A 15,969-nucleotide genomic window follows, 5' to 3' on the forward strand; every position below is an offset into this window, starting at 1 on the left:
TTACATTACATTAAGCAATGTAATTATATTAAAAGACAAGAACAACATAACCAAGCATAACTTGTGTGGGTGTCGTAGCAATGAAGCAAAAGCCATTCATGCATCCAGTTGCACTGATACAATCTCTGCCTCAAAAGGATCTGAAGAGAAACAACAACAAGGCAAGAAACAAGCCTACAGGCCACGGCAATGCCAGAGGGCTGTTACACTGCAACGACTAAAAAGAAAATACAATGCTAAATAACCTTAATGAATGTAATACTTAACAAAAAGGCCATATAATTATTTTATTAATCAGCCTTTAGATGTACAGTCCTACAAATCAGTAACAGTATCCATAAGTAGCAGCTATGTCTGAGTAAATAGCATGTTGACAGGAATAAAACAGAAGATATTAAGCCAAAAAAGCTAAAGAGCTCTGCTCCTGACACTGTCTCTGCTGCTCCCACTGTAACAGACAGAATCAGCTGCTGCTAAAGCTATTTACACTGTGAAAGCTAATGCTGTGGTATAACAGGAGCAACCACTAAAGCTGTCAGCAAAGCATTCTTACTAGACTGTACCTTAGAGGGGAGGGGAGGATGGACCGAGGAGACAAATTAAGACATATTGAAACAGGCATAGTAGCTCTGCAACTCATGCCATGAAAATGAAAAGGTCCAAATCAATATAACAAGACTGTCTAGTTGCAGACTACTAAAAAGGAAAGAAAGAGGAACAAAAGCTGAAGTGATCAGAATGTGATATGCATATTTATCAATTTACATCTCAAATTTGACTTTACACCTAATTTTGGTTATTTTTTAATTTGCACTTTTACACTGCTTTGGTGCTCTTTCTCTGCCCCTGCAGATTGTTTGTGATTATTGATTTGTGGTTGATACTTAAAGAGTTTATGCTGCATTTGCACTTGGTGCAAGCGTCAATCAATAGAAGCATCATCTAAATCATTTAAATCTAAAATACTGTGTGGATGTGTCAGCCAATATTGGCCAAAGTTGAGGCAAGACAACCACTAATCAATAAAACACTGTTGGTTCAATATCAACATAAAGTGTGCCCAGATAAACATGTATCCACTGTACTTTAGCTTATCTTATTAAACCAGCAAGCCACAGATACTAGAGCACTGAATCCAATTAAAACACATTACCAGCCTCTGGTTAGTAATATAGCCGTTTAAAAGGGCCTCTAGTTTCCCCCTGAAGATGGAAATGGTTTGTTCCGAAACAAAATATGACAGCAGAGGTTCAGAGGGTTATTCTATTAAGGAAGATAGTCACTGAACTACATATTCAATAGTATCTACAATAAAAGAACAAAATGAACATAAATATGATTCTTTATTTATTCAGAAGTATCATTACCCTATAAAGATACTTGGAGATATTTATATTGTCCCATGAACATGAATAAAAAGATTTAATTTCACTTTAAAGTAAAAGTAATTTAAATAAATAAATAAAAAATTTAAAAAAACAAAGTACAGGTCTGCAAATGTGTTCATTCTTTACAAGTCATTAAGCCAGGAGTTGTAGCCTTGTGTTTACAGGTTTTTAATCAGCCTTTTTCAAATTCAGTCAAAAGTACGGATTATTTCTTGGTTTTTTTCATAGAAAACACTCAAGATATCCAGGAGTTATGTTAATGGACGATAATGAATATGTGCAATTAAAGACCTCCTAAAAATTCTGCTGACATTATCTCTGTAAAATTCATGTGAAGAGAGTTTCTGCAAACAGCCTGACTCCACCAGCGAGGACATAGGTTGGTGTTTCCTATTAGGGGGTTAAACACTTGCAAACATCTCTCCATCCATCCATCCATCCATCCATCCATCCATACTGAGTATCCTGTAGAGTAACATGGGGAGCTGGAGTCAATCCCAGCTCACACTGGGAAAGAGGCGGGATACACCCTGGATAGATTGAAAGTCTATCACAGGACTGACACACAGACAAACAGTCATGCTCACATTCACACCTACAAGCAATGAAAACACAAATTTTGGAATCAATATACAAAATTAAATTAAACCGAACTGTAGGGGTCTGTTTTTACCAGATCTACATGTTCAATCTAAAACCATAAAAGGGATTTTTTTTCTATCCATTGTAAATGACAGTCAGCCATATAGGAAATGATGATGCTTTCACAACCCTTCCCTTTTCTCTGCCAACTCGCATGGCAACAGCTTGGGTGAAGAAGAGCATGGTTGGCCCAGCCCAGAATAAACCAGGTTACGCCTTCAGGGATGTGAGGAAGAGTCGAAGTGGCAGACCTAGATACTCCCACTCATCCTCTGTGTGGTGGCTGCTGCTCATCAGGAGCCCGATGGAGAGCGTAGACTGAGCACGAGGGGAGGGTTATGAGGCAACTAAATAATATCTCATTACTTGCACATTAGGTTTGACATTAATCTACCATTAGTCTTCTTTGCCTCTTTATATCTAACTTTACTGAGCATACCGCCTGTAATTATAGTACCTGCTGTATGAAAGTAATGTGAGCGCTGCTCCTTGGGCGAAAGTTAGATTTAAAAAAAACAAAAAAACAAAACAAAAGCAATGGTGAAAAGGTGAAATGATCCGGCACCATATTGTCGCAGGACAGAATAATGTCTCCACACCCACCATGACCCTCCTATCATCCTCTGGGTGTTTTTACTTTGAAGTGTCAGTAATTTTATCTTTTTTTATTATAATATTTGCTTTTTTTATACAAAAACACAAATATCAGTAAATTTGAGTAAATTTAATACAACCCACTCAGTAATTAACAAATTATATCTCATTTGTTATATCTCTGCAAAAACCACAGTGTAAATATAAGTTGTGGTTTATGTAGTATGGTATAGTCTGTGAATTTTGTTACCTTTGGACCACCAACCACCCATATTTACAATCTTTATGCTAAACTAAGCAGCTGCTGTTTGTACCTTGTATCTCAGCAAGAAATTGAATAAAGCTATTTCCCAAAATGTCAAACATTTTGTTTTAAGCCCAGACTGATAAAATTATAATATATATAATATGAGAAACATTTATGCAGAGCTTCTGTTTACTACAATGGATTACTCAAGCAAGCTTTAAGGATGTCGTAATTGATTTTGACACTAGGCAGAAATTAATCAAAACCTATAGCAATGTAGTGATATACTGACACGGAATATGTATTGGTGATGGGCTATGCCTAAGTATAGTTACATCTGCTTTCTGTTTCTCCTTCATCTTTCTAATCACACTTTAAGCACCATTACATCCTTTACATTTACAGCTCTTTTTAGACAAAGATCCTGGTATGTTGCCGTTCAGCTGACCCTTAACTATGACTATTTATTTACACCAAACCAAACAAAGATGCCAGCCCAGTTTAGATTTCAACAGCTGTCTTCATTCAAGGAGTAGAGGCTTGAGGTTTGTGGCATCCAGCGTGACTCATTGGAGTAATTGTTGATGACACTGGTGCTGTGCACCAGGTCCAGAGGTCGTCAGCACTGTATGTGGTGGTTTGATCTGAGATCAGCCGACTAGAGTAGCGCTGATGGTACTTTGGACGCTGTCAGTGGTGCCAATCAAAGGCTCTTTTGCCAGATAGGAATTGCATGGTGAGCCTCTTGTCTGCTTTGCATCTCTCTGGAGTGTGTGTGTGCGTGTGTGTGCACTCCTATTTGGCTGGGGGCACACAAAAAAAAATTCTTTGCACCAGGTCTAATCACAATTAGTTTATACTACTGGTGTGAAATATAACTCACATCTGAAATATGAAACAGTATTAGTGGGGTTTTTGCTAATCCTGCTCATTACATGATTTAAGTCCAAGTATAGCTGCTGTGCAACACGTAAACGATTATGATCATCGATTCAAGCAGTGTGTTCATGTAATAGGATGAATGGAAAGGGTGTGCAGAGTATTTAGTATTGTACTTGGACCTGTTTTTGCTGAGGCAGAAAAATTGTTTGTATTTGTATTTGAATAAAATAGGAAATAGATGCAACAATTCTATTTTTGTTTTTCTTCTGATTTTAGGATATTAAAATATTAATAGAAATGCTCTTTGATAAACTGTTATAATCATGAACACCTTAATGTGATATTGATTCATGGTTTTCATAAACACAGCAATAACTATGTAATTATTAACATCATCACCAAAAAGAAAATCATTTTAAAATTAAGAATCAGTTCTTAATCCAGTCGAGTCAATAATGCAAATAGCTCAAACACCCTGTCAAACAAAGATGCAATCTGAAGCGATCACACAAAAGGTAGATCTACTTCTAACCTGCCAGCAGTATAGATAAAAAGCATAATAGGCGAATAGAAGCCTAATCTTCTCCCAGTCAAACACACTCTGCTGTGTCTGCATCTTGTACGTTGAAATTGTGGCACAGCGACTTTGCTAAGATAGCTATAAATAGTGCTGTATTTCTCCAGTAGGAAATCTGCATGTGACATACAGGATGACCTGTCAGTGAGCACAATGTGCAGTTGAACTAACGTACGTTAGTAACTACATTACCAGAGTTAATCTCCTCCAAACAAGCTCAACTTCAAAAATTGCAGGTCCAACAGGAAAACAAAAGACCAAAACACCATTATAATTAACACTCAACAAACCAGTTAAGATAAAATAAACAATCAAATCAGAACTGTGGCATAGTGATTTACTACATTTTGCCTACATGTTCAGTCTGTGCTCTCTTTCTCTCTCCTCATCTCTCCTCCTGTCACTTCTAGACAAGCAGGAAAGGCACATTACCCACAGTGCTCATTTATGAAGAACACAGGCCATTTGACTTTTTTCTTCTCAAAAACAATTAAATATATATTTGTATGAAATAATAAAAATCCACAATTTATACTTCACCAAATATTGTATTCTATGTTCTCCTCTTAGTGTGTTGGAGGAGAAACTCTGATGATGAGCTAAAGAAATAACATGTCATCAAAATGTCAAACTCCTTCGCCTCTAAGCTGACGATCCCCTTTTCACACGATATTAAGCCCCTACAGACACAGCATTTTTCTGCCTCCACAGTCAGAATAATGCACGGTCACTAAGGGCCTGTCTTCAGTGTGCACCTGTTATGAAGAACAGTGGGGCAGCAAAATGCAACTATTATCCTGCCATGACCATGCAGTGCAAGAAGGCTTTATGTCTCCACTGCTGCATCCTGAGCGTCTCCCTGCACTCTCCTGTCTCCTGTATCCTCATCCCTTCTTTCACTTTCTGGAAATAGCATATGTTACAAATGTGACATTAACTCAGACTTACAAAGTGTTAATCATAGCAGCTGTGGATTAACAGACTACACTATAAGCAAAAGACAACTAAAATGCAAAGGTTGCCAGTCCAAGGCTCACAACTAAACTACTTATTATTTTTAATTTAAGATGTGATATTTTTCCACTGAATGTCTGTTAGCATGAGCACAAAGTGTGGGCTTGTTTTCATGTCCTGTGTAGCATGAGTGGGTGGTGGTTTGAGAGTTGAAGCATGATAACAGGATACAGAGGTCACAAATTGGCGATGCAATGAGGGTAGAACCAAATGAGTGATCCTCCGATTTGTCATAATTGCAAAGGCTTGGTTGAACATCATGTTATTAATGATACTCAAAACCAAACTTTGTATCAGCAGTCTGAGTGCTTTGGGGATCAATTTGTCCCCAGTATAAAAATTTCACATAAACATCAAAGGAAACATACATAGACTCATTGCTTGACCTACATCCCACAACTTGAAGCTATTGAGGACCCACGCCTTTTTTCATCAGGACAGCTGCTTTATTGTTATATTTTAATCTATAATAACAGTTATGATTTATTTGTTTTGTTGAACCCTGTAATATCTTTAAAACATTTCATTTGATATTTTTCGAATGTGCAGTGTCTAAAATGTGAAAGATTTAGTGGCATCTAGTGGTGAGATTGTAGAATACAACCTTCTGAGGACCGCTCTGACCACACTTCCCCATTCCAAGTGTGAGGGAGGGTATGATGGTTGGAGAGTACGCAGTCACCTTTAACACAAAACATGATTCCAGTGTGTGGTTTGTCCATTCTGGGCTACTGTAGAAACATGGCAGTACAACATGGCTGCCTCTGTGAAAGGAGACCTGCTCCTTATGTAGATCTAAAAGTCTCATTGTAAAATTGAAAAGTTGGTATTTTCAGGTGATTACACACTAATGACAACATATTTATGAATACTATATTACATTTCTGCTAATAGATTGCTCTAAAAATTACACCCAACCATTAAGAGTGCTCTATAAATAAATTGGAAAGTGGCAAAGATACACAGCAGATATACAACATACAATGTGAAGTAGTGGATTTCTGGGAATTGTCTTTTTCAGTATTTTCTGACCTCTTAAAGACAAAAAAAAAAAAGATTAATCAATATCAAAGAATATAATTTGCATTTTTTTATGCTTGCACTGTGTGCTAGTCTGTCTGCTCTAGGTCATGCAATGCTTCTTCTGTCTGCCAAAGAGAAGGTGCTCCATTTGCACCACTCTAGTAGTTCCTGTCCATCATGTCATGCTTCTGTACTTTCTGTGGGTAAGTCACTAACGCTATTCATCTAAGCACACTCTCTTTGCTTGTCTTTTTCACCCTGGCATGGACACTGGGTATGTAAAAGGTTTCTTCTAGGTTTTGTTGTTCATGCGTTCAAGGAGGAAAGTAAATGCCTCATCAGAGTCAGAATCTTAGATCAGAGGGAATAGGGACACTTCAGAAGACAGCAGTGTAACCGCCTGGTCAGATAAGACTATTGGAGTGAAGATTAGTGAACAAAGCCATCCATGTCAAACACAAGTGCAAAATGTGCGGTTCAAAAACTGATAGAGAAAGAGGGTGCGATAACAGATATCATTATACTAAATCATGGAGCTGGATATGGCACAGCACTACACTGGTCAGAGACATAAGGGTTCAGATATTTGCTGAAATCACTACTGAAGCTGTGTAACCCAAAAGATGGTATTCAACAACCACAACCCACACTTGACCCTAACTCCACAGAGGTTAAATACCTGGTATTCCCCACCCTTCAAGCAGAAATGAGGAAGCTTCTTTTATAAGAGCTGACATGTCTTCAAGAAACCCAAGCCAGTCCAGTGGCTGGCTATAGACATTTTTTAGTTATGCCACAATCTGGATAGCTGACAGTCTCCAAAGATGTACATAAATTCATTGTATATTTAAGGATTTTGTTAATATCCAAACTTGTTAAAATGCATGGAAGCACCTTAATGTAAAATTTCTACGTCTAACTCTTCTGTTATGGGTGAATACATTAACTTTTTGTAGTGAAGACCTTTCTGTTGTGAAGATGATTCCCAATATGAACACACTATCATCAGAACTAAAGCCTGCTGCATGATTCAGCTGAATGCCACTCTGAAAAGTCCCAACATTTACCCTCCATTCATCAGGTGACGCTTATCAGACACATCCATCTTCCATGACAACACAGGTTGTGGGTTGGTTGGGAAAAATCTCTGCATGCAAAGGGGAAAGCAGCCTCATGGCGTCGATCGAGGTTGTTTGTTTATGCTGTGCTGTGTTTCACTGTTGCAGCCTGACTCCCAGGTGTTTCAGTGCTTTTTTTAAAAACATGACTCATATGTCTAAGCTCAGCTGAAACAACAAGATCTCCGATCACCATCTATCTATAAATCCCCAAACGATTAAAAATAGCCAGGACGACTCCAGAGCTGCATTGGTTTGATGATGGTTGATACCACAGAGATGATCTGTCTAAAATAATGAGGTGTGGTGGGCGTACAGAACCCTGCGAGTCTGACTTACCGTTGACACAGTACTCGTATGGTGCGCAGAGCTCGTCTTCAAACAGACAACCTGGAGTTGAGAGAATTTGAAACAGAGAAGAGAGAAATTAATACACAGCTCAACTCATTATAGCTCCTCACACTGTGGTTAGAACAATGGTTTTAAAAAAAAACAACGATACTCCCACATTAAATTATGACTTACTAATTTGAGCTCTGCTGATAAATATGTTCTTCCATTATTTCATCTATGACTGACACATGAAAACTGAAAAAGCACCTCTTGTTCTAGCTACTCAAATACAGAAGTCTAAACTAAGCTACATCAATGGGCTTTATTTTGAAAAGCCAAATCGAATGAACAGTATGAAGAAATATATTGTTATCTGGCACTCTAAATCTCGCCAAGGAAACAAGTAGGTCGATAATGAAATTTTCTGCAGCTTAAACTCAATTGAATTCATACTAATGTAACACTGGTAGGTGTACAAAAAACCGCAGGTAAGCTTTAATAACAAAGCCAGTCAGACAGATTTTATTTACAATATTATAGGAAGTTAACAAGAATTAAAAGTATCTGCAGCGGTGAGACTTCAACCTACAGCTGGGGTGAAGGAGGCAAACTGCTAGTGAAAAAGAAACACACGATTAAAGCACCAAAATAACCGTCTACACAACAGAAAACACCCAATACAAATGCAACCCCAACCAATAATCACAATGTCATCACCTCCACCACCACCAGCTATTTCTATATAAGGCCTTTAAGGGTTAAAACTTCAAAATAATGGTTTGTTTTTCTCACCAGAAACAACCAAGGGCACAGGTCTATGCACCTCTGACCTTTAAAGACTTTGTCACATGACATGATCACATGACCATTTCTACCCCTGCCACACTAATTAAGTTAAGATGGGAGAAAAAGACAATTATAAACAAGTCTCGCAATTTCTCTTTAATAGACAGGATACAACAGTATTAAAGAAAACAAAACAAATGCCTGAAGCTATTAATGTAAGCCACACGCATATATGACTGAATTTACAGAGAACGTATTAAAATATACTTCAAAATTAGTTGTGATTTCCATAAATTTGTCACCACTCTGCAACAGTAAAGCTCAGAACTGTGTCTGTGGGGCCTGTTGCTAATGGCAGAGCCATCAGTCATCAATTAGTGTGACTTCTTCTTTCCTGTCTCTGACACTAATCCCTCAACTCCATGGGCAACGTTTCCATATTTGAATGTTTTATGAATATTAATGAATTTAAAGCTTGGACCAGGTCTGGGTGTTCTAGACTAATAAATGAACAGATGGTAGGAGCATTATGGGTAGCTGTTCCCTGTGTTCATATTTCACACGTGGGAGTTGCATGGAAGCAGAGGACTGATTGTTCTGCTCGCCGATCTGCTCCTTTCAAGTGATACTCCACAGTTACACGGGAAAAGATGTGGAAAAAATAGTCTACGAGATAAAAATTTCTACTGAGGTGTTATTTTCTGTCTTGCAGTCTTAACGTAATGGTGCATGCAGGGTGAATTTGAGAGAGGTCAGTTATATAGGGGTTCAGTCAAGGAATAAGTCCTACCATTTGAGTTTGTTCAGTGAACTTGTGGCAGGTTCGCACTACAGTGTTTAGGCTGTTTACGGCAGAAGAGAGAGAGAATCCACTAACTGAGGTCAAGTCACAGACTTCTTTCTTCAAGTTATTTTCCTCCTTCTGCACAACTGTTTGGGTGAAGGAACTGGACGCACATATTTGGGCCAGTGGCCTTGACGGACAGCAGTGACCAGCTTGACCATGAATAAAGAACAGGCTGTGTAGAAGGGCTACACATTCAGACAGAAAGAACAGATAATTAGAACAGCTGGACACAAGAGGAACTTGTAGACATAATGTATTCTATGCTTTGTATTTCCATGTTTGACATTAGCATAATTAATGCACTGTACTGAACGTGGGAGCATTTTAAGAAATGACACCGTTTAGCAGCAATGACTTCAATATGGCAGCAAAATGGCAGTTTCAAGGCAGAGACTACAGAGCTGGTCACTCAGCTCTCAACAGTAAAATAAAAAGGCAGAATGTCCTGGACTGAACTGAAACAATTTACTGCTCAAAAACCAAGAACACAAGTGCCTCCTCTGTCAACTCGTCATACCTGACTATAATTCTGCCCATATACTGTAACTATAAAATGTGACTGTGCAGCTGAACTTTAGAATCTTTTCCAGAGCGTCCCTCCAAAGCTTTAAACAGAAATCAAAGGAAAAGTCTATAGAGCAAAAATATTATGCATGCACTTAACCTCTGAAACTCTAGGTCATTTTTACTTTCTGCTTATAAAAACACAAACCAAATTAAATCAATAACAGCTCCACAGCTGTAAGGTCAAAATGAACAGCCTCAGGTTTTAAGAATAAGCAACATTTGGCAGAGTTATGAACACAGTACACCTCTGTCTCCATCACCAGACCAGTCCTAAAAATTATCATTTTTAGTTCCACCTAATAACAATTCAAAATTCTAAACTAGAAAGTGAAAAAGAGCCTTATATGAGTCAGTAAATTCCCAGACTGCCCAACTAGTTGAAAAGATTCTGAATAGCTCTACCAAATATGGCTCAATGTACATAAAGCACAACAGTGCAGTGATATCTACCATATTTTAGCCTTTTGGTGTCTATGAAAATCCAGATGTGCCACGCTCCAGGACCTTCTCAAATTGGCATTGGCAGGTTGCTGGAGGACCAGGGCCACTATATTTTTCAGCTCATGGTTTGGGTCTCACAGCCTAGAACTTCACTACTTGGGTACAATCCCACCATCGTCTCAAAGTGCAAAAAACCACTGTTTTCAGGAGAAATCCCCAAATAAACCCCCAAAAATGTATAAGCTCAAGCTTTTATAGAGCAGTGGAGTTAGAAGAGCCACACAATCCCTGTTGACGATTCATCTCACTGTGCAGTAATTAGTGTCGGCCCATTCAATGTTACCTCCTCATTACTTCCCTGCTTGGGTTCTCTGGGAAGCCTTGTCAGCTCTCAATATTAATTATGACCTTCGATTTAAATGAAGCATCCAACCATGCATAGTAAGTCAGACACTGTGCGACTGTGTCCGCATGCATGTGTGAGATAACCAGAGACATAGTATTGATTACGCCACGTCCCCTCTCTGTGACACTATGCAAGAGATGATTAAAATGGCGCCCTTTAATTAAAATGCAATTACAGAGGATGCTGCTGATTACATCAGGCAAAAAAAAAAAAAGAAGAAGATGCTTGACTTGCCATGGCTGAGGAAGAAAGCTGGGGGAAAAAAAGGTGCTCAGGTTATATCTTAAGAAAGTATCCTGACAAAGAATAGCCACAAACAAAATCACTGAGATCACTATGTGAAGATAGATCACTGATCAATCACAGTAGCTCATCAATGGGAAACTTACTGTCATGTCAAGTACAGTGACAGCAGGATGTAGACACAAACGTGGCTCAAGTGTGTTTTTTGGCTTTAAATAAATTAGCCCCCTTATTTTTACAACATACAAACTTGTTATTCCTGCATTCAAACCGCAGACTATGACATATTCGTATGACATTTATATTTAATCTTGTGTCCAAATGAGCAGTTATTGATTGTTGGTGTATAATTTCATCTAATGAACAGTCATTACTTTGCAAAAGCCATTTAATTTGACATGAATATGATTATATGTTAATCGTTTAGTTAATCTGCATAAATTTTAATGACAGATAATTTGATAACTGTAGTTAACTGTTTGGTGCATGAAATGTTGGAAAATCATAAAGGAGGCCCATTATAATTTAGCAGATACCAATGTGATGGGTTATTTTGTCTGATTAACAATCTAATCCAATTTTACTCAAAAATAATGTTTTTGCTACTACCAAGCTATTCACATGTAAGGAACCAGTAAAAAGCTTTCTGTTTAAAAAATGATTTAAATCACTAATCAACTACCAATTTACTGTCACTCAACATATCAAATCAAACCCTGCTTGTTTTCCGACTATCTCTGCTCTGCTCACAGCTGATTAGCTGGATCAGGCGTGTTCAGTCAATCGGAAACTGGAAGATACCATCCCAGATGAGGGTGGAGTGGAGAATGACAAGCAGAGTCGCTTCACTAAAGCAGCGTCTGTATCTTCACATGCTAAATTGACTTTCTACAGAGCAGCTACACAGTCACCTAGTGCAAAAAGCACATGCCATGGTTTCAACTATGCAAATGAGTAAATTAGTAACAGTAAATTAAAGGCTATTCCTCTTCAAAAACACTGTCACAAGGTTCATTCATGGTTCAAAGATATAAAACAGACTAATCCAAACATCAGACACAGTTGTTTTACCCTGAACAGTGATGAAGTGCAACAGATGATAAAGAATTTGGGAACCACTGGTTGTATGTTTAAAACCATAAGTTCCACATTCAAAATATATTTTCAACCTTTCAAATCTTATTTTCGATGTTACAAAATGTGATCGTGATTTCACTTCATACATTTGTGCAGGTGAAGAGATGTCCTGTCACCTCCATCTTTACTGGAAAACACAGTTAAGTATGGTGCTCATTTTACAGGATTATGTTCCTAGAAATGTATGATGGTGTTTATGATGGGATGTCAATTCAGGTGAGGCTGAAAGCTGGTGTGGTTCCTTCAGTAAACACAGCTGCATCATTACATTAGCAGCAGCTTCTCATTCCTGCTTCACTGATCCAGCCTGATGAAAAGTGAACTGTACACTGTTAGTATCATTTTTTAACTTTTACTAATTTCCACATTTGCAAGCATAATCACTTAGAGCATGAGAAGCAATGTGCACTAGGTATTTATTGTCATAAGGCAGCATAGCTATCCTATACATTTCACCTACTGAAGACATGTAAGATTAATTTAATGTTGGCTAGCAATGGCATCCCTTTATGTAAAATGTGCTGTTTGAAAAAGAAGAATTGATAACTTTCAAGCTACAGTGCTTGTTCCTTCTTGGTGTCATTTCCCCTAATCCTTGTCTGTGACCTAATTTACAAAAAAAGCAGCCTATGCAGGGGGAATCCAGAAGTTCAGTGAATGCAACAAGTCACAGTATTTTTTTTTTTTCATAAAAAAACTGTAGTGAATGGCCTTTATACTCAGGTGACTGTGTAATAACACTGCAGGAGGTGCTGTAATGCTGAAGCCTTACAGATTTTTTCACTTGTCTATCTTTATTAATTACTGATGTGGCCTTAACATCGCCAAAGGTGCTCAGCTGTGGAGCAGAAAACCACTTCTCCATGATGGCCTCCTGCCTGCCTTATTACAACCAAGCTACTGTGCATCGATATGTATAAGACAGCGAGGAGTAGCATCATATACATGTCACCTAATTCACCTTCAGCTAAAATCTCACTAATCAGTGTATCAAGGAAATAAGGGTATGTATTTAATTATCCATCCATCCATCCATCCATCTTCTATACCTGCTTATTCCTTAACCAGGGTCACAGGGACCTGCTGGAGCCTATCCCAGCTCTCTTTCAAGTGGAAGGCAGTGGTACACCCTGGACAGGTCACCAGTCCATCACAGGGCTAAAGGTATGTATGTCTGCATAATAATGTGTGAAGTAGAGGGTCAAGAGAAACAGTGGAGGCACATTTAAGTCTGTACAATATGCTTGAGTTTATCTCTGACATTTGGCTGTGACTGTCTGACCTTGCCTGGAACATTACATCTTTCCAAGAAGTCAGAAACTTGATCATTCACTTTCTTTCACAGGTGGTTGGCTAGTGCCAGGACACCATCTGTGATATATGATGGGCCAAGGAGGATCCTGAGACAGCCACTCCCAGAGCCTTTTGCAGTTTAGGACATATTTTGTTTGCTCTCTGGAGCCACCAACATATCTTTTATTATAATTATAAGCAGAGACCAAGGACATCTAACTCATTTTTCCTCTTGCTCTCTCTCTCTCTCTTTCACACACACATACACACACACACACACACACACACACACACCTATACTGTTAAGCCAAAAAAGCCATTTCAGAACAGCACTGCAATAAAAGTGAATTGAAAAGGGAGCACAGCTGGAATAGAAATAACAGAAAAGACATCACCTGCAAGCAAATTAGTGTCGGCTTGACATCACATCCTCAGATTCAAACAGCTTGAGTCATCAAGGCGCTCCCCTGCCAAAATTAAAGATGGCTCTAAGCTTTTCTCTCCTCCAAAAGGTTTGTTCTTGTCAAAAGCAGTATGTCACATGACAGAAATGCAGCTGTGGTTAGTTAATCATTAAGCCCCACACTTTCATATTGATTACCAATGCGCTTTCCATTGTAACATGACAGGACACTGTTTAAACACGACTATGATTCAAAATTCAGTGCATTTGCATTTCCATTTTCTGGGGTGAAGGACATAGGGAACAATTCATTTTTACATGTTTGCTAAATATAATAAATAAAAACACAAAATCAATAAAAAAAAACAATAAATTGATCAGGTTGTCATCAGCTTTTGCATGGATTAAACAAATTAAGCACAACATTAGTGAACTGCTGAGGTGCTGACAGACAGATTTTGTTACAATACGAGTTGTTTCCCATTTTCCTGTGTTTGTGCTGTGCTAAGCTAATTGGCTACTGGCTGTAGCTTCAGATGATGTCATCTTATCGTTTGTTATTCTTTGTCACAACAGCAGTTTAATAGATGTTGCATGATGATGAAAAAAATTACAATGAAATCTAATCGGCTTTGTGGTGACTTTGACTGGCTTGGGAAATTGGACATGAAACCACACGACATTACATATGCACTACACATTTCTCATCGACTTTCCAGAGAATTCCTCTAAGAATTCCCAGGCCGGTCACTATCAATCACTCAGCTCCAGCTCCAGGCGACAGCCCCAGACAACGGTCATGAATTAAAGATGGGAGCGTCACCGCAGCAAAGACGGACCCAGAAATAGGCCAGTTTGACCTCTTCCCTGACCTGCGCTGAATGATTCATACATTTGATTTTCTCCCCTCTTCTGAAGTATGATTGGGTGTTGAAGTGCAGAACCAGAACAGCTAAGCTTCCTCTATCCCTGTCCTGAGATGCTCAATGTAAACCTACACATCCCTGCCCCAGAGGAAATCCTCCATAAAAGGTTTCACTCCTGTGAGTTCCAGATGAACTTCACTTATGGCAGTTCAGCTCAGTGGGCTCTATGTTCTTGTTTGGTAATTTCATAGCTCAGTGCTCAGATTAATGCAGATCAAAGCCAATTATGCACTTCAGCATTAATCTGTATCCACACATTTATCCACTCTGATCACTTCTCAGCACTACGTCCGTGACCATTTCTGCAGGTTGAGATCATCCTAAAAAAAAAACTAACGTTCCTATTCATTTTTACAACCTTATGAAGATGTTTTAGACATATTTAGAAGTTTCAGATGTTATTTGAACCTGCATCATGTATTTGTCACTGTGAATCAATGCAATTAGCTGCAAGCATAGTGACACCTTAAGAAGTGGCTGTAAATGTGCTAGCAAACAGCTCCCCATTTGTACATCCAGCAGACACGGCATCATTTATTTGGATTCCTGTTTCTATCCGCTTTATGAATGTGTCTCATTATCTCTACTTTGGTTTCCATCTCCTGAGTAAAATATCTGTCGCTTTAGCTGCTAAATGCTCCACTGTGCTCACCTGATAGTGCCCACCTTTATGTTTCCATCATTTGGCACTGGGCAGGCAGCATGAAGTGAATTTATCAGAGCTCTTACAGAAAATTAGTTTGATGAGAGCAGTAAGAGTGAACTAAACCGATGAGCGAAAAAGCTCTGTAGAGTTCAGGGAAGAAGGGTTGGGATGACAATAGTTCATCGAAATTGAAATAGTCACCCATGAGTTCATCACTACAATCAACCCTTTAGATATTACATATTATCATTTTATCCACCGTTAATATAGAAATATCGATTAGTGCAGCATTAAAGTGAATTGGAACAAGCTGGTTTGTGAGCAACCTATTCTGGTAGTTTCTGAATAAAGCCTCAAAAAGCCTGTGTTAGACCTCGCTGTAGACCCTTGTATCATTTTAACGTTTATATATAATGGTTGGAATTTGGTCCAAAATGACATTAATGTACTTCACAA

At 38.5% G+C, this 15,969-nt stretch overlaps 1 protein-coding gene across 1 annotated transcript in view; it reads right to left on the reverse strand.

The window, feature by feature from the left end:
* ptprn2 (protein tyrosine phosphatase receptor type N2) overlaps window positions 1-15,969 on the reverse strand; it is a 125,601-nt gene that overhangs the window by 102,635 nt on the left and 6,997 nt on the right. The window contains exon 2 of the mRNA XM_026292338.2: window positions 7,825-7,875. Coding sequence (XP_026148123.1) covers window positions 7,825-7,875 — 51 coding nt within the window. The remainder of the gene's footprint in view (window positions 1-7,824; window positions 7,876-15,969) is intronic.

Source organism: Mastacembelus armatus, chromosome 20, assembly GCF_900324485.2.
Source record: "Mastacembelus armatus chromosome 20, fMasArm1.2, whole genome shotgun sequence".
NCBI lineage: Eukaryota > Metazoa > Chordata > Actinopteri > Synbranchiformes > Mastacembelidae > Mastacembelus > Mastacembelus armatus.